Source organism: Apteryx mantelli, chromosome 26 (assembly GCF_036417845.1).
Source record: "Apteryx mantelli isolate bAptMan1 chromosome 26, bAptMan1.hap1, whole genome shotgun sequence".
Taxonomy (NCBI): Eukaryota; Metazoa; Chordata; class Aves; order Apterygiformes; family Apterygidae; genus Apteryx; species Apteryx mantelli.
Genome location: NC_090003.1, coordinates 3282729 through 3302967, shown reverse-complemented (window position 1 = coordinate 3302967; position 20239 = coordinate 3282729). Strand labels below are relative to the sequence as shown.

Genomic DNA, 20239 nt, shown 5'->3' with positions numbered 1-20239 from the left:
GCACCCAGGTCCTCCCTTTCCTCTGAGCCTGGGAGAGAGGGGGCTCTCTGGGGCAGACGTCAGAGCGAGAGGTGGGCTGCACATCTGCCTCCTGAGCATGGCGCCAGGCTTGCGGTGCCCAGGGTAGCCCACCAATAAGGATGGGAAGGACAGCAGCTGTCTCTGCCTGGGAACATCTCCGTGTGTCCTGGCTCAGTTGCATTCCCTTGGCTATGCCTGCGGAGCAGGGGTGGGCTGAGGGCCACCTGCCGGGAGGTGAAACTAGCAGCCGGATCCTTGCATCTGTCCTGCACTCCTCACTGTGGCGATCCAGCGGCCCCTGCCCGAGGCGAGCACTGCCGCAGAAGCTGCAGCTTCTTGGCTGCCCAGGCCCCAGGCATTAGACCTTGCCTGCCTGGAGCTGTGGTGGTGGCTGCCCACAGTGCCTCCACGGGGCGGTGGGCGCCAAGCAGCCGGCTATCCATCTGCGGGCTGACGTGACAGTGTGCCTGCTCCCCGCCTGCGGGTAACTGGGGTGCTGCTGCAGGGGTGGCTGGGCAGAGGGCTTGCAGCTCGGCCCTGCTCTCCTGCAGCAGTGCGTGCAGGAGCTACAGTGGGAGCGCAGAGGGAGGTCGTGTGGGGCTGCCCTTCGGTGGCCCTTTGTTGCCCCTTGTCTCAGGCTCTCACCACTCCCAGGGTGTGGCTGCCCCACATCCCTGTCTCAGACAAGTGAAGGTTGCTCCACTTGGTTGGGGCTGGCAGAAGCAAAACAAGGTTTGAGCTCTGGCTTTAGTGCTGCTGATTTGGACCATAGCAGACATGGCGGTGGCAGGAGCTCACAAGGGTTAATGGCAGGAGGTCCTGGTCAAGTAAGCACTTCCCCACAAGGCCATTGCTCTGGCTTACTTAGGCTCTGGCACAGTGATGACTCTCTTGGAAACCTTTCTGCCTGATCATTATCTCTTAGAGCAGAGATTTCTCCTGCTCTAATGTGCTGGGGCCAGTTCCATAGGATCGCATTTTTTAATCAGTTTTGGAGGTTTGTAGCAGACATTTATTCTGTGTTCCTTGACAAACCGTCTTTTGGAATGAGAGTAAGAAAATGAGTAGATAGCCTGACCTCCTTGGTAGATGCTGGATACTGCAGATCTCCAGTTATTAGAGATATGATATCCAAAATAACAGGCTGGGGCCAGGGAGCAGGAAAAGTCAGGTTGAAATTAATAAGAGGTGGATGGTATTATTTTTCCAAAATGCTTAGTGTAATAACAGCTTATTGTGGGGCTTATGAATTAACAGTTGGGAATGCTGGGTGTTTTAGGCTCAAGTGAGCCACTGTAGAAAAGACCCCATAATAAGAGTTCTATTGCAACTGTCTCCTTGTGAGTTCATAAATGATGTTAAGAAATTAGGAGGTCTAGAGGAACATGAAAGTCTGAGCTTTGCAAACACTGTGCTGCTCTGCTGCAGAAGTGCACAGTCTGCGTTTGCTATGGACAATGCTTAAGGAAGCGTCCTTAGGACAGGCAAAGCTTTCTAAGATGGAGGTAATTCACTCGAGAAGACAATTCTAACTGCAAAATATCTCTGTTTAAAAAAAGAAAAAAATGTCATTGGTTGTTATGTTTAAAAAAAAAAACAACAGCTGCACCTTCCTCTGTTTACCATTCTGTTGAAATAATCTGATAACCAAGTTATATGCACTGGTTTTGTCATTTTGCTTATACCACCATTCAGTTCTGCTTACTGTGTATCCACTGCTGTGGATACACAGCAGCAACCGCTGCCTCTTATGAGCCAGATTTTAGGTCACCTCTAGAGCACCTTCTATCAACAAGGCAATTTGAATATTAGCAGAAAGTTGCAACAGTTTTTGCAACTAAAATGTTGTGGACAGAAGGCACCAACGTATTTTCCATTTCTTCCAATTATATATTACTATGCATTCCTAAGAATGGATTGATAAATTGCATCTGGACTGTTACTTTAAGAATGTTAGGTCAGGAATCTGGAATGTGATTGTGTTTCATGATGGATTTTGTTCATAGTTACTTTAAACTCCAATGGGAAGCTGACATTTTTCCCTGTGAATCATTTCTGGCATCTGTACCTGTCCTTGCCTGGAACAATTATGGCCCAAACAGCTTTGAGGGAGGAGCCAGGAGTGTTTGTTTTAATGAGTGAAGCATTTCCACTCCAGAAGTAAATAATATTGGTCTCTGCAAAGACTTAGACTGCATGCACATTGTAATGCATCTTGTAAAGGTTTCGAAAAGTGCTTTACTCTTGTTGTGTTGCATTGCCTACAACCCCTGCAGATTAGATGGGAAGGCAGTGCATTTGGTGCCGTCTTGTGTGAAAATGGAAGATTCACGTTAAGAATGCAGCCTTCAGATCAGTGAGCACTGTAGCACAGAAAACTCCATTAACAGCATCACAAGTGCACAGCTGAACTACAGTAACTTTGATGCCTGTTGGAGTCCTAGACTGTAAGATCAGAGCTGTGGGATGGGTGGGTTTGCAACTGTTATGAGACAGATCATACAGACATGCAGGACCAAGGGAGGCTTGATGCATATGATAACAGTAAGAGTCTGTTTTCTTATGGATCCAGCTCATTATGGGCTACTGATTAGACGATTTGTGTTCTTGCAACCTGATAAGAATATTTGTTTCTGGCCATTTCAGGCACCTGTGGTATCAATAGAGATTGCTATATATTGGCAGTTCTGCAACCTGACACCTGATGTTGGTATGTCATATTGCATCAGTTAATAAATTCACAATGCAAGTTGAAATGGTACATTTCTCCAGGGCTTTTTCTACAAGTGCCTTTATTGTAGGCTTGTGTATTTCAGTGGCAGTCTGAAGAAGAGATGTCTGTGGCATCCCTCTAAGTAAAGAGGTGGGAAGGTGCGCAGAGAAAATAAGGTTTTATCAGTATATAAGTTACAAGTTTCTATGACCAAGGCAGTTCTGAACTGAGGTTGGCATTCTGCTGTTAGACTGCTCTGTCGAGCCTGTCTCAAAAGAGACACAAAATCTGCAGTGTGTCAGCCTGCTCTGCTGTTTTTAGATCAGGACCATCCTCCTTTATACTGCAGTGACTTAAATTTTATGGGTTTGAGACACAGCCTGGAATATTCTTTTATGCTGAGTAATTTTTGAAACTGGTATTGCCTTCCTTGAAATACCAAGTGTTGTGAAGACTGTGATGCTTCATTCATTCCTGGGGAGAGGGGCACAGTCCACTGAAATAGCGTAAAGCTTTTAGGGTTGGGGAACAGCACTCTCCTCATCTAACAAATCGCATGGATCATAGTGCTTCCTCTTCTCAGTGCACAATTGCTTTTCCCTCTGTTATTACTTACCTCCCTCCACCAGCTCATATGGATCAAACGGAAGGATTTTTATTTTTAGGAGAAGCCATGTAGTGGTGATTGAACTACATTTCTCCTGTTGTACCTTTGTACTGTTGGCAATTTCCATTTGTTTTTTCTTCGGTGGGTTTGACTGTCTTGACTGGTTGATAGCAGCCCTTAAAAAAAGTGGTTCTGCCTCTTAGTAAAAACAATAAAGTATCCATTTTACTTACTCTGATCTGGAGGAAGAGAAAATCATAAAAATATCATTAGGTTTTGCAATGCTTTCTAAAAAAGGGTGTTCTTTCTCTTTGATTAAATTCTGCTTCCATAAATACAACAATGAATACTGGTGCACCTTAAACTTTCAGCAGTGTTGCATCTGTCTGCACAAAGGAAATCTAAATGAAAGCATTGCCCAAGACATCTTTTAGTGATGATTAGAAACAAAGATGCTATGAAGTTCACAAGGACATTTGCTTTTGCTGTTGCTCTCGTGTGAGAGGTGTTTAGAAGTCACAGTGATGAGTAACAGGAAAAGCCTGAAGCTAGAGAAATGCTGAAGCTGAACAGAAATCAAGCCCTTCCTGCATGCTAGAAACTTGATTCTGCAGCAACCTACTCCTCCTTACATTTAAAAGGGGATAGTTGGCTGGAGGAAGAGTTTATTTTTAGGCTTCAGTGGTTTCAGTTGCTTTATGGGTAAGCAGTAGTGTTAGCAACAAGTCACATGGCACAAAGATGCTCCTAATGCCATGTCTGAGTAGACAGCATGTTAACTTGTCCACATTTCCATGGAGTAGGGCCCCGAAGCTGGTTTGTCAAGCTGGCTTGAACTGGCTCTATGTCATGGCAGTTGGTAAGATTCACTGTGCTTTCAGAGCCTGCTCAATTTGGCTCTTAGAATCCTGTGCTTTTGAGATTTTCAGAAAATTCTGGGTGTTATGGTTAGCCTAAGAGGGAGAACTAGGGATGCCCAAAGAGAAAAGAATGCTATGGTAGATTTTTTTCTAAAAGTCAGAGAAGCAGTTTGGCCCTAAATATTGAAAGCTGGTGGTAGATGCTTCCTGAACTCCTCTGTCCGATTGTTCTGGTAAAGAGATCTGTAAACCAGGCTTTGACCATCTATTTGATTTAATAAAAAAGTTGTGGATTTGTTGCATCTATATTGTACTTGCTTCATTTACCAATTGCCATGGCAACAGTTGGAAAGGATACCCCAAGCTTTTACTGATCCCAGCACAGACTGCTGTGCTTACTGTTCATTAGTTACCCACCCTTTCCTGCTGCTGCTGTAGCTAGCATTGATAAATAGCAGCAAAGACTGACATTTCTCTGACACTGGCATTTTTTTTAACTGCTGTTACTTCTGGAAAATGGACATGTTTCTTTCATATGCATCTTTGAAATTTCCTGTATCCCCAAATCAGTCCCAAAACTAATTTGCTGGGCAAGTGAAACTCATCACTGCAGTATTATATGGTAAGATGTATATGGAGAGTCTTCCTCAAAAATTCAGAAAACTTTTTTTTTTCTTTTTGCTAAAATCATGCTACTGGTGTTTCCGTGATTCTCTCTTCCAGCTTCAGTCTCTGCTTTTTTGTTCCTGTTGCCATTGTGTCTCAGGTAGCTGTTGCGCATATTCCTGAATTTGAAATCAAGGGCTGATAACTGGAGTTCTGTGCCTTATTTCTTGCCCAGTTCTTTTCCCTCATACACTGGTACTCTGGTATAAGGCTTTTGGATATTTTAGAGAAGTCATTGTGCCTTGGAATGGTCTGATTAGTTTGCATATCCTTCCCATTTGTGCTAAAGCTGTGAAGGTCCCTGTTTTGAATAAAGTACGGAGGTGTCCACTCACCAGGTCAGGCCTCTTCTGTAGCTAGATCAGTCTGGAAAAAAAAAAGCTGAAATTTCTTGCCCTTATTTTTAATTATCATTTATTTTTTTGTGGGGTTGGAGTTAAATTTGCCTATGATGCTATGAAGAGAAGGGGCTTCCAATTTGCTTGCTAGAGGCAGTTGCCATTTTAAAAATACCAGCTGGACTGTAATTAAGGTTTAATCTAAATAGAAAATAATCTTTCAATCTTGGTTCCCCCCCCCACCCCCCCAGTCATGAGGGAGATGCACGTGCAGCAACTAGTCCCATTGTTGCTGATACTGGGGGAGGAGTTGTTTGTTTCTGAAGGCCTGCTTCTCTCCTTCTCTGGGTTTTTATTCTCAAGGCTTTGGGGTGGTTGCTTATCATTTTGAATGAAGGTGATTTCAAAGCAGGAAATATCTCTGAAAAAGGGGGATACTTGTGTGGATTTTTTCTGTCTGCAAATTAAGAGGATTTTCATGGTCTAGTTTCTGTTCCTGCCTGTTGCCCCACACAATACTGTGCAGAGAGGGACTGAATATACTGTACAAGCGCAGTCATTACTGCCAGCGTTTTGCTTACTCTTGGGTTAGCCTGTACTGATTGGTGAGACAGATGTGTGGTATACTGTATACCTATATAGAGGTATATAGAGTGTGTTCGTTTTGTCATCCCTATATGATATCTTCAGGTTAAGCACAGAAATGGGGGAGAGTAACTGGACTGAGATCTACTGCCTGCAGCTTGCATTTCCTATGCTTCCTACTAGCAGGATGCAATATAACTACAATGACAGTCACTGCTAGCACACTTGACTTCTGAGCAGGACAGTTGGTAGTTTGTTTGACAGATTGGGATGGGAACGTTCTTTGGTGATAAAATGACAATATCCAGTCTCTGGTGAAACTAGATTTAGGGGCAACACATCGGGGCATTTGCTTGAGGTATAAACCATTGGATTGGGTCTTAAGGAAGGTATCTAATGTGCAAGCTGAGGAAGGATATGCTCTCCTTTTAACCTCTGCCCCAAGGCCACTGTAAATCAAACTCTATGGACACGGGACATTCTGATGTGAACCAATGAAGGAAGGTGGCAAATATATCTTTGGCAGAATGGAAGAGACCACATAGGAGACAGTGAGGTTCAAGGTATAACTATGCTTTGGTGTATGGAATCATAAATGCTGATCCCTGTTGTTCTGACTTCTCTTCCTGAGATGCCTCCTTATGCAGAAAAGAGGTATTTCCTGGTGCAAGATCTAGGAAGATTTTCCCAGAGGTCTGTGAATAGCATGCTTAGTAGGATGACAAGGAGGAAATCTGTTGTTATCAGTAAATAAAACGGTGTGAAATCTTGTCAGTTAAAAAGAGCACAAGGAAAGGAAGCTGTAGTTCATGTGAAACAATGCAGTGATGCTACAGCCACTTGGATTGCTTGTTTCTCTTTAATGTATTTTTCTATTCTCACATCTGTTTTTTTTGACTCTGCTAGATATTAGGTGAATTAGCTCTGCCTGTGTAAACAACACAACATCTAGATCATCAAACATGCTAGAGCAATAGACACATTTGGGGTAGTTACAGCTGGGGCAGTATGTAGGCAGTTTCTGATTTTCATAAATCACATAATTGTCTGTTTGATTTATGGTGGACTTCTTTCCTCAGAAAGAGAAATGGGGATGCATCCCATTCATGGGGATACAAGCTTCCTGAAGCTTCTTTTTATTACTAGAGCCTGTAGGAGCTCTGTTTTAAGATTATGGTAAATTACAGGTAATTGATGAGTTGCACTGACAGGACAGTTGATGCCAGCTGAATATAGGGAAAATAGGAGTTTCTCTGCACTCAATAACATCTTAGAGGAAAATCCTAGAAAATGGGTTTTCTTTGCAGCTCAGGGCAGGCAGCTTAACCATTTTCTAGATGAACTAACCAAAGCAATATATTGAATCTGCACACTAATCCTGGATTAGCGGATGGATTAGCAGCTGAGTTCTTTTCCTCTGATAACATACAGATCAATTAATGTATTTCTTAATGCACTGCTAACATCATTGCCAGTTGGATATTTTCTTAGTGTACCTTGTCTAGCAGGTGAACTGTGAGAAATTCCAGTTTGCTCAGGGTATGCCATAGTGTCTTAAAAAAAAAAAAAAAAAAAAATCACTGAAAGAGCATTCAAACTGATAACAGGAATTTTTCAGAACTTGAATCTTGAATTTCTGAATGTCCTTATACCCTTTTGCCCTCCTCTCGGTTATTCCTCTGCAGTTTTTGATTTCATATCATTGTATTAAAAATGAAATGTAAGAAGAATTAGCATGTCCATCTGTTTCTCCTGCATTCAAAGTAAACCATGGAAAACCTGTTTGTGTAACTTTCCTGCCTAGTAGGTTAAACAAAAGAGTGAGAGAGAGCCAAAGGTGATTACCTATGTGATGATAAGCAGCTGATTCCTTCATGTACGGGTTGAGGGTTTGTAGAATGCTTTGGGAGGTGGCAGAACTACAGAGAATGTGTTCTTGGTATGATATGAACAACGTTTAGAGGCTGAATTAGTTCTTCCCTTTACTTCAGTTTAGAATTGAACCATGAAGATAAGAAACCTCTGCCAAAGGATAAATATGAAGGAAGAATGTCTCTGCTTCTATCCTGAGGCATATCCTGTCAAAAAATGCATTTCACAGCACACCTCTATAAGAACAAATATCTGTCTATATGTAACTATCTCTATATTTTCATCTTTCATGAGTTTTTCAACTTCATGCTTCTTGCCTGATACAAAATAATCTCAAGTGTCCTAATGGACACTTAAGAAGCAGCAAAAGCATGTGTAAAAGATTCTGGAACTGAATTGCTTTATGGAGGAGACTAAAAGTGTCAGAATGGTCTAGGATGTTTATTGTTGCTCCATTAGGGCTGATGCCATAACTGCTCCTTTCTGTGTTTTGAAGAAGAGTCTAATCTTCATCTAAAATGGCAATAACCTATGCTTTTTATAGCAAGGAGACAAGTGTTTCTGAGCACTGAAGGTCTAAGAGGGTGGAATGATACGTGGCAAAACCAATGGCCTGAATGTGGTTATAGTACTGGGAAATGTCTTATTTCATGAGAAAGAAAGATGCATTTTTATCTTGTAACAGTAGTGATGAGACACTGTTTGCTGTATAGAGGCTGCTCCAGAGTCTGTCTGTGAACCAGAGAAAAGCACAAATACTGGCACTGGCCTTCCTCTCCAGCCAGCAATACCATATCATTCCCAAGGAGGAGGCTTCTCTGAAGTTGGTTTACATCATAAAATTTACACTGGGCTGATGTTTACTATCACATGCCTGGGTTGGGGGCATTTATGGGAAGATGCACCTCTTGTGAATGCAGGTGAAAATCATCTGTTTTGCATGAGTTTCATTTTAATTTGAACTGAAGCATAAATGCCACGAAGTGCAGCTGCTATCTGCCCCATTTCTGTAGTTAACCAATTGGGGTTCACCTAGAGCTGAGATTGGAACAAGAATGAATTACAGTCCTGTGAATGAGGGATTTCCCCACCTCTACCAGTGCCTTGCTTCTGTTTCTTGTTGCTTCCCATATAGGTTGAATTTATGGATTTGATAATCAGTCTGATAATGCTAATGGTATGTAGAGACAGAGTTAAGTATAAAAGCTGCCTAGATCTGGCTAAACTCTACCTTCTATTAGGTATGTGTTCTGGGTTGAAGTATGGCTTGATCCAAGTCAGCAGAGTGTCACTTCAGAGGAGCTAGGTTTTGATCTTTGGGTTGGCACAAACAGTTTTATTGGGAGTTTCAGGATGTTCCTCAGTAATATGATCTCTTTACTTAGTATCTCTTTTCACAGTGTTTACACCAGAATGGGATAAGTACTTTGAGCTGGGGTTTGAATTCTTTTCTTTTGGGAAATGTGGAATATAGGAAACGTCCTGGCCCTGTTTGTTCAGCATGAGTTTGTGTGCCAAGGGTATGAGCTGAAATGGCATCCACTTTTCTTGCTATGAAAGTTACTGCTCTGATGTGCTGAGTGACATTGCTTAATAGTATGTCATCTTATTAGGTGTGCTAAACATGCTGCTGATGGTGCTGGATGTGTTGCTGATAATGGTACCTGTCTCCAGGACCCCCTACGTGGAAGAATTTTGAGGATTGTTGTGCAGAGCAATGGACTTGGACCTCTATGCCAGCATGCAGGTTGGGATGCGGGTAGTCCGTGGAGTGGACTGGAAGTGGGGCAGCCAGGACAGTGGTGAAGGGAACATTGGGACTGTGGTTGAGATTGGTCGGACAGGCAGCCCAACCACTCCAGATAAAACTGTCGTCGTACAGTGGGATCAAGGCAACAGAACCAATTATCGGACTGGATTCCAAGGAGCTTATGACCTTCTTCTGTATGATAATGCACAAATAGGTAAGTATGCCATGGGCAAGATGCACAGCCACTGGTACTGTAAAGCAATCTTCTTTAGCATATGTAACACCTGCTTCACCTGCTGCTTACTGAATTAAATGCCAACATCTCAGAGCTGTATCAGAGGCTTGGCTGATGCAAACCTTTTACTACCACCTGTCCATGGATTGGTGCTAAGCAGCAGTGTACTATCAGCCAGCTAATGGCGACAAAATTCAATGATGAGCATTGCTTGGGTACGTTTGTGTGCACGAATTAAAATCTCTGGTCTAGTAGATTGAGAGAGCTTAAGAACTTTTAGTGAAGCTGAGAAAAGTGACAAAACTTTTGTCTATTGAATCATCTGTGAAAATGAGGCTGCTCCTTTGTAAGAATTTGTGTTCATATTCCCTCCTTCCTTTTAACTCTTTTTTTTCCTCCCTTTTGAATGTTGTCTCATAATTTGAAAGATGACATAAAATAGTTGCAAGGTTTTAAACAAGAGAGACAAGTCTGAACCGCAGCTTCCTAACATACACTCAAACATTGCAGTCCAGGATGAATTCTGAAGAGGAACCAGTGTCACTTACATATCTGACTTGAGCTTGAAAAATTGTGTTGCCTTGTGGTTTTTAAGACTCCCTAATTTCATAGAAAAATAGGGCTGCAAGGGATGTGAAGAAATCATCTAGTCTACCATCCTGTTTTAAAGCATAATCAACTATTGACTATTCTATGTCATTCTAGACAGATTTCAGCATCTCCACATTGCTGTTGGACCCAAAGTATGATGAAATGTTTTGAAAGTCTGCTCCCTTGCAAGCTTTGGGAGTAATTGTTCTGATAACAGTCTTTCTGACTTTGTCATGCTGTTGAATTCTGGTATGACTTTTAGCATAAGAATCCCTTAAGCCAGGAGATGGATACTTCACTCTACACATGAAAGGAGCATGCAATTTAAGTGTTCAGTTATATAGGGCCGAATTCTGCCACAATCCTTATGTTGTAAGCCCAGAATAATGTACCCGGGGTTAATTAGGTTAAATTCTGCCCTAGGAAGGTCACATGTAGGAAGTATTTGACAGCTTATCTTGCCTTTAAACAGCTATGGATGCTTAGATGCTTAAAATTATTTTAGAAGTTTGGGAAGGAAGAGGGAACAGGATACAGGTGTTCAAGTCTGATTATCTAAAATATATACAGAAATGTGGTAGAATAGATGTGCTTTGGTTTTACTTTTTTCAAAATTGCAGTAAAAGCTCAGATGACACAGAAGCAAAGAGTACCCAGCACACTCAGATGGTTTCTGCGAAGACTCTTAAATCTACAAATAAGCATCTAAGTTTAATTGAGAAGATTCCATTTTGCTTTATATTAATTTCAGTTTTGCAAACTTTTTTGTAACAGAAATTCATGTTTCACAGATCAGAAAGCATGGATGTGGTAAAGAGAAAGGAGTGGATACAGATGTTGCTGCTTTTTTGTGGCCCTAATTTAAATGACTCATTAGAAATTGGGTTGAAGATAAGAGTTCTTCACCTTTCTGCCAGTGAGCTGCTCTGGCTTTGTGTCAGTGCTGCTCAATCCAGGTTATGCAAGACAGGAACGGTATTTTGATAAGTAAATTGAACTGCAGGGAATAAAACCACATAGAAGAGAATCAAAAGGTGCTCTTATACAGCTTCATAGAATTTATGGATTTGATAGAAGTCATTAAAACTGAGCAAGCTAATCCAGAATATATGAGATGTCTTCATAGGGCGATATCAGTTCTATTCCTTTGGCTCCATTGTTGCTTAGGCTGTATATGTGAAGCTCTTATTAAACTTTGTAGTCAAAGTTATCGTTTGTCTGTACAGAACAAGCTTTCAAGTGTTAGTTGCACTTCTTATGATTAGTATTGCCTGCCTTACACATTAAACAGCTCAAGAGTCAAGCATCAGAAAACTGGGCAGCCAAACATTGTTACAGGTAAATTATCCTGATTGAGCTTACTTGCTATGCTCGCTCAATGGAGTAAGGGCAGGAGTTACAGGCAGGAGTTGTTGGGTGAAAACTAATATATTCTTTTAAGCAGCTGTCTAATACAAAATCTGTTCTATTTTATTGTACTGGATGAGCTCTATTCTTCCAGTATCAGCTGCTTTCATTGGTTATGCCCATGTAAAAGAAACACTAAAAATGAGTTGCCTTATTTTGCTTCTGTGGTGGGAGAGAGCAGACAGATGTAAACCAGCTTCACATCCAAACACATATAATAATAGTGTGGCCTTGTCCTAACCTATCAAACCAGGGGAGAGGCAGGGATTACTGGCTCAAGCTTGATGCCATCTTAGTGCATTTATAGGGTTTCTGATTTGCTCTGATTGTGGCTTCTTAGATCTCCTTCAGTACACATGTAGCATGTAATTCTTCTGTTTAAAACATGCTAATGTAGCTCTAGTAGCATTGTCAATCTTGTTTCTATGAATTTTGTGTGTGGATGTTATACTTCTTTTCCTTTGTTCTCTTAGGTGTCCGTCACCCTAACATCATTTGCGACTGTTGCAAGAAGCATGGGATACGGGGAATGCGGTGGAAATGCAAAATGTGCTTTGACTATGACTTGTGCACACAATGTTACATGAACAACAAGCATGATCTGTCTCACCCCTTCGAGCGCTATGAAACAGCACACTCGCAGCCGTAAGTGGTGCTATAGGGGAAGTCCAGTTAACCACGTTGAGGTTTATAGGTTGCTATTCTATAGAATAATATAAAACTTGATCTGGCGTGTTTGGCTTGTGGAGCTGCCTGAGAAAAGAGAGCAAAGTTTTCTTTTCTTTTTTTTTTTTTTTTTTTTTTTTCCTCCCTCCCCTTCCCCTGATGTCCAAATTAAATAATGTCTTTGAGGTGCTCTGGTATTTGCTGTTTTCAGATAACTGAGTGACCATGGAGAGGCTGACAGGAATCTTGCACTCCCAAATTGTTGATTTCTTCTCAGAGTCTGTACTATTCCTTGAAGAACAACATCTCATATAATATGTACTGTACACATTAGCATTATCAGGAGTGACTGTGGAACAGTATCCATAATTTTGTGTTCATTCATCACATGCCAAAACGTGGAAGTCTGTTCTCCTGCCCTGAGGAAGAACTGAAAAATAACATTAACAGTAGTTTCATTTGCTCCTGCTAAGGTGGGCATGAAGATGAATCTTGTAATCCTCTTGCCTTTAGGAAGGATCATAGGAAATTAGCTCTTGTCTCTGTCACCGATTTTCTTTCCTTTTTCTCTTTTGCCTTGAAAGTGTCACTGTATGTTGCACCTATCTGTGGAATGAAAAGTGTAATTTCTTTGCTAAAGACAGTGGTGCCTGATACACAGCTGTTTTTCCTCCCTTATGAGAAGCTTTCTTGGGAGTTGATGGTAGTTTTGCCAGTGTGGTTGAGCCAGGCTTCTGAGTGCTAGCAAAGGGATGGATGTTGCTGTCCAAAGATGTCCTCATTGAGCTTTGTGGCTCGTATTTATCTACCAGATTAGGATGTTTCTTGAACTTGTGTTAATATGACAATCTGTCCAAATGTTATTGTGAAATGAGCTTTGGGATTTCCACCATATATACATATTCACACTCTTTCTTTAAGTATTATTATAATTAGCTCTAAATAGTTATTCAGAGGTACCGCTTGTCTTTCGTTTAAGCTCTGTGAACGCTCTGCTGTTAAGGTACATGATCTTCCTCACATTAAAAATAAATAAATAAATTAAACAACAGTTGTAAGAGTTTGCACTATTGTAGAAGTGTCTAATTTACCGGCTGTTACAAGGGCTCTGCAGGGCACTGCTGCTTTGGGCTAAACAGTGATGCATTCTTTTGGACAGCTGGCCAGCACTGTCACCTTTTCTGACCCTCATCAGGAACACTGATACTTTTTATCAAGAGGCAGATCACGAGGCAATTACCTCCTCAGAACTCTTATCCTCTGCAGAACTTGTATCCCTTTCTCAGTAGTCTGTATAGGTAAAGATGCAGAAAGAGCAGTTTGTCTTTTCAAGACTCATGTCTAACCTGTGTCCAGGCTGTTGATTGAATTTGGGCAATGGTGTGCTTGCTGTCAGTGTGAAGAAAGAGCTTGGAAGACTGCCAGTAAACTCGTCAAACCTAGTTCTGTTCTACGTGTGTCACTTTTCCCAAAACACTGCAGGGAGGGATAACGCTTCAGCACCACTTTGGAGTATCGCCTGAGAAACATCTAAGCACTGGAGGTCTCTGGAGATTGAGGTCCACCAGAGCAGAAGTTAATATCTGATGATGCTTGCCTCTTAATGGCTTTTTGGTTTGTTTGGTTTGTTTTTTCCTAAATTCCTTTGCTTTTCTCTGAGTCAGGTTGAGCCTGGGATAGAGAAGATGTGATATAAATACAATTTTTTTTTAGCTGATAACAAGAAGCCTGGACATAGGCCACAGTCTATTCTGCTTAGTCTTTTGTTAAAACAACAGTATTCTGACCTACATCAACTATGTGTTAGCAGGAACAGTGCTCTTCCTAATACCAGACAGCTAATAAAAAAAATGGGGAGGAGGGGGCCCACAGTGTGAACCTGTTGGATGTGACGATGGTTTCTGGGAGCCTAAATAAGGGGTGAAAGGAAAAAGCAGCAGTAGTTGTAATTGGATTGTATATAATATCTTTCCTACTCTTGCTAAGTGGTAGGTGCTGAGTGTACCCACACTGAGGGATGGAGAGAAATTAGAATTCCACAATGAAGAAGCTTCCAGTTGTGGGAAGCTGCAATTTTAAACATGAATGAAAGGTATGTATTGCGATTCTTAAAGTTGCTAAGCTTGGAGGAAACAGGCTGTCATAAGTGCTTTTTGTTTTGGTCATTTGATTGAGTTGGATGGTAGAATACTCTAATACAACTGCAATGCAAGTGGTTTTTATGCAAGAGCTTTCATACAGGGAATTGGCAAACTGAAACAATTTTACTGAGAAATGTCTTGCAGTGCAGGAGAAGGAAGAAGTGGGAACAGCTTTGCTTTAATGCAAATGTAATTCTGTAATTTGCTAGTCTAGTCTTCTGTAGACTGCTCTGCATTAAGAATGGAAAGTTCTGATTAAAAAGAAGCAAAACAAAATGAGAAGAAAGAGATCAGCTTTGAACAATGATTTGTGGATTTCTTTGGAACAACTGAGGTCTAAGCTGCAAAGACAATGCCTTTAGGCAATGCAGCATCCTTTTTGAAGAACAAAAATTGCTTACTTATCCCTGAAGCCTTAGCAGTGCCAATAGGAGAACAGTCACTGCAAAGAGACTATTGTGTAGATCGATCATCTCAATTTTTTTTGCTCAATAAAGTAGAAGAGAAACCCTTTGGCAGTTCCCCAAGGACCAAAAAAAGCTGTCTATTAAAAAGATGTGGTAACTGCTTTGTAGATTTGGGTTTTCTTAGGATTTTGCTCTTGTTACTTGCTCTTGTTTGAATGACTGTGAAATCCAGAAAGGGTGTCCTTTAGAGATCAAGATTCTCTCATCTCCTTTCTCCTGCAGGGAGTGGCTATCTTGTGATTATTTACACTGAGGAAATGAACAGCCCGAAGCACAGTAGTGTTTTGCTTTCAAGACCCAGGCAAAGTGCTGTGATTGGCCCACTGGAGTGTTAATTAAAGAAACTTAAAAGGGGAGTGGATAGAGGGATAGCCCACCAAATTTGACAGTATCCCATAATCTTGGTTTCCCATGACAGCAGAAGGGGCTACTTCTAAATCAAGGTGGTAATCCTTGGGATTACCATCAATAAAATCAAATTCAGAACCATGGAATACAGCCATATTATGGAGCTTTCATGGGGACAGTGAAATGGACATGAACTGTCTCTCTAATGGAAGATCAAGAGCTAGGAGTTTAGTCTCTCCCTGGTCTCAGCCCTTTGTGAGAGGGCATCACCATGCATCTCATCTTGCAACTGGTACCATTGTTGCTCCTCTGATGTAGGAAGCGAAGACCTCTAGTGGGTCAGCTTCAGAGCATCACACATGGGTGCGATAGCAGGTGGCAGCAATTTGTTCCACAAGGCTCTTCTATGGCCAGTCCCACAACATAGTACCTGTGCAGCTAAACGTAGGCTAGACAAACATGTAAATGTTTGTAGCGGCTCACTAACCCTAGGACTTTAGAGGCCTTAAGCCCGGACAGGTTGTGCAGAGGGTTCCAAATCAGTTTTCTGAAGCATTCTTTGAACACACCTTTACCTGAAAGCTATTTAAGGTCCCTGATGACTGGAGCTTGAACCTCTTTGAAAGATGCTGCAAATGGAAATCTTCCTGTTTCTGGCATTTTTCTAGGGCTGTTTTCCAGCTGTTTCATCTCTGTTCTTCATCATCCCTTTTCAGCACTGTTCCCTCCTTCCCTTACTGCTTTCTCCAGTGACAAATTTTCCACAAAAAGAAAATCAAAAGTTTAGATCAAACTGAGACAAGAATCTGTTCTTAAAAATAATGAAGAATTGGGGTATGTTTATCTTTGGTTCAGTCTTTATAGGGTGGGGGAGGGTGGAAGAGGGGAAGAGAGACAGATGGAGGGAAAGAGATGGCCAGCAGCAATAAGCCTCAAGTCAGAAGTGCAATCTACAAACACCTGAAGATGTGCTGTAGACTTCTGTTCAAAAGCTGTATCAAATCTTACATATGATTGTATATGCACAGTGAGTGAGATTAGACGTCTGACTTCCCCATTATAAGGTCTTCAACAGAGAGCAGTGCTTAGGAAAAATGAGTAAAAAAGGAGACGTCGTCTTTGAATATTGTGCTTTTTTTTGGTGTCTGATGATTGGTGATATATGGACTTTCTGAGCTAGAGCTTGGATCTAGACCATTGTGTTTTATAGTGTCCAAAGGTGCTATCTTTACAAATGTATTGAATTTATTGTGTTGCCTAAAATACAAGATATGAACTTGGGAGGCTGAGTCTGATTCCTGGCTCTGTCAAGACTCTGGCATTTCAGTTTCTCTCTGTGTTTCCTGTCTGGAAAATAAGAATGAATTTTTTGTCTGGATTATTTGGATTATAAAATTTTGTAGGGCATGCTGAATGGAATATTTTATTTGGAATATCTGGACCCCCCCTATCATAATCTGGTTTGAATTTTATAGCTGTTAATTTCGGGAGAGGCTCTCATCCTTAGATTAAAAGAATAGCTTGGTTTCACTGAAGATCTGTTTTTTTTTTCCCACAATCTTGTATCTGCTTGCTGAATATACTTGCTCAGTAACTGAAAGATAAATCAGCATCTGAAAGCAGGGTAGCAAGCAAATTTTGTCCTGGCCTAGTCTCCTTTGTTGTCACAATCAATAGAATGTGCCGGTTGCCTGCTTTGGACAATGTGACTTTTCGGGCAGCATTACCTGCTTGCAACGTCTGGCTGCAATTCTAATGTCCTAGTGCTGACTTCATTCCACTGCTTCTCTTTAGAATGTATTACCTTGCTGTGAAATAATGAGGGCAAAGGAGACCAGATAGGCTGTAATTATGTCTGGTTTGGGGTGATGTTAGTGACCTAAAGATGCAAGTTCGGTGTTTGGAGAGGTGATGCTTCTTGTGTAGGAAAAAGCGAGCTGAATTGTAAAGCATCTGACCTTGAGTCAGATTTACATTCCAAATGTAGGGGGTGAGGACAAGCAGAGCAGTCTTGTTGTTTTGTGGTTCAGTGGAACAAGGAAACCAAAGGATGGACCAGATTTACTCAAGGAACTTTATGGAAAAATTGAGAGATTTAAGAGTGCAACCTGCCCATGAAAATCAGTGGAAAGATTCCCATAGGCCTTTCTAGGATTTGGATCAGATCATAGGAGATCTAGTAAAGGCAAGTATCAGACAGGAACTGTGTAATCCTTGAGTAATTACTAAGGCAGCAGCAAAAACAAAAACTGTTTGAGGCAAGTGCTACCCCATGCTGGCTTTATCAAGTAGACAGATGTCTTCCAAAAAATGATCATGCCTCCCTTATCCTTCTTCTCTGTCCCTCCTAAGAGCTTTTCAAGTAGTCATTGAACTGCCTAAGGGAGGGAAAGAGATGAGGTGTATGTCATATTGGCAGGACTGGCACAATCTTGTGTGGTTTGACTCAATCACTGTTTTTCCTACACTTTTTTTTTTTTTTTTTTTTTTTTTTTTGCTGTTAGTGCGTGTTGATTGGCTACTATGATTAAGCCGAACTTACATTAGATGGACACAGGTGTCCCTTTTGAAATGGATTGGCAAAGGAGGCTGGGTGGTGTTTGAGAGTTTCAACAGATAGACTAAGTTTGATCTATAGGCCAAGGCATTCTGGTTTGAATCTCATGCAGCTGACCGCTGGGCATAGTGAAAGACAGTTCATGCCCTGATGAAATTTCTGTCTAAATAGACGTATCAGACTTTTAATTTAAAGAAATTTAGAGGGAGATGAGATACAGAAAGATGAAGTGATTTGCTGATGGTTGTGCAGTTACCCCACAGCAGATCCCAAAAGTTAACCCACATTTAATGAATAAAAATCTGGTAGTCTGATATCTATATCCTTCTTCCTTTCATCGGAAAAGACGTTTTTGTCTTTGCAACCAGAAGGTTAGGGCTGGAATGGTGAGGCACTCTCTGGTGAATTATGCAAATAATCAAGTCTGAGATCATCTTCCTCTTCTTATGCAACATGTTAATATTATTATATTCAAGAACTAGCAGTAATATTATATTCAAGTGCAAAAGCAGCAACAGCGTTTTGCAAGTGTCACCCTCTCAGGGAGGATGGAAATTTAAATTTCAGTAGGGGAAGTGGTGCATTTGACCCAGGCTATTTCCTAGTCTTCACTTGCCAATCAATCACATTCTTAACAAAAAATTTTAAAAATCCTGGTGTGGTTTGGAGACCAGTGGAGGTGGGGGTGATGGCAAACTATGCAGGGAAAAGTTTTGTGTAGTGTATTATAAGAAATATAAATATATTCAGTATTTTCTCACTTTGTTTTTTATACTGCAGTCACAACGGAGTCTGCAGTTATTTGCAGCCAAGATTCTTAAAACAGTTCTGTCTAGTTTACCACTTGAACTTTTAAATCAGATACATTAAAAGAACAAATGCATGTTATCATTTAGGTATATGCAGACCCATTTAAGGCAACTTTAAAAATCCAATCAGTCTGTGTCTGGTTGCACTGTAAGCCTGAACTAATTGGCTTAGTGCCAACTGCTGGGCATTTGATTACTAGTCAATAAATGGGATACAGGTTTATTTACCATAGCGACCTCTGCAACATGTGTTATTTATGCAATGTCAGTTTAAACTGCTAGATTAAGAAGTTTCAATGAGTAACACTGAAATTACCCTTTTTTAATGTTCATTAATACTTATAGTAGAATTTTATTTAAAAAAAAACATAAATTGCCATATTATAAGCTATCTACGTGTGCCATCTTAAAAAATATATATAATTTACAGAACACTAGGGCATATCCTCACGCTAGCACTCTTCTTATTTAGCTTGGAATATTTTGTTTGTTTTGTGGAATGGGGAGTTACCTGAGCAAAACTGCAAACCAAAAAAGAAAGCTTCACCAAAACATCCTTAGCCTGTGTTTTGAACTAATAGTCACCTTTAAAGGATGATGATAAAATATGTCACTTGAGATTCTACCCAAGGCTCCTTTATGATTCCTCTGAGAGCTCTCTAGCATGGTTGAGAACACTTTCTGTCTGCAGTGCTGTGTTGAGTCTCAGGTACACACACATTTTAGTTCATATTTGGTAGTCTCAGTGTGAAATCAGTCCACTGTGGCTTTCCAAATCAGAATTTGATATGAATTAGATTTGGAGGTTAGCAAAAAGACAGCAAGCATCCATCCCTTATCTTGCCCAGCTGAGACTGCAGAAATGTACAGCTGATTTTGTGAAGACTGTACCTTGGCAAGGAAGCACAGGATTGACCTATGGAAATTCTTGGTGAGGATGGTTCCTGAAATAGGTTTACACGACCCTGATCCCTCACTTGCTAGTGCCCTTGTCTTAGCCTGGTTCATGCTCAGGCTATCAGCATCTGCCTGTCCCCCTGTCGTCTGTTAGAATTTCCTTGCTATATCCTTTGCTGGAAGTGCTTCAGTAAATGCTTTGTTAGGAAGGATAAAAGAATTTAGAATTTCTTGCATCACTGAGGTCGGTTTTACCTGTAGGTCCTGTAGGATCTTTGTGTTGTTTTTTTGGTGGTAGCTTGTGTAGCTCATTACATATCCTAAGGGAACTGTGGGTTTGTTTCTGCTGTGAGCTGGGATTCTAGCTCCCAACTATGCCTCTCAGAAGAGATGGAATGGTTTAACACTGTATTTATGGCCTGCTACATTGCTGGGTGGCAATCTCTTCTGTTTTCCAGTCCTGTGCATTGTGCTTGTCTCTTTGGATGAGAATTTCCTGCAGGGGGAAAGTCAGTCTTGCAAGGTATGTTTGTTGTGCTGGGTACCCTGACCTCAGCAGGGCCTCAAAGTGCTACTGCAAATAAAAAGAGCTGTCTCTGTTCTGAACTTCTGCAAGCCAATTGTTTTGGGTCTCAAATCTCCATCTGTAAAGCATGGGTGATACTATTTGTCGAGTTGACTGGAGTGTTGAGAGTAAGCATAGTCCTCA

At 41.1% G+C, this 20239-nt stretch overlaps 1 protein-coding gene across 7 annotated transcripts in view; it reads left to right on the top strand.

Annotated features, from left to right (window-relative positions):
* MIB2 (MIB E3 ubiquitin protein ligase 2) overlaps positions 1–20239 on the top strand; it is a 63688-nt gene that overhangs the window by 12762 nt on the left and 30687 nt on the right. For all 7 annotated transcript variants that reach the window (XM_067311262.1, XM_067311260.1, XM_067311261.1 and 4 more), the window contains 2 exons: positions 9276–9626; positions 12119–12290. In XM_067311262.1, coding sequence (XP_067167363.1) covers positions 9380–9626; positions 12119–12290 — 419 coding nt within the window. In that variant the 5' untranslated portion in view covers positions 9276–9379. The remainder of the gene's footprint in view (positions 1–9275; positions 9627–12118; positions 12291–20239) is intronic.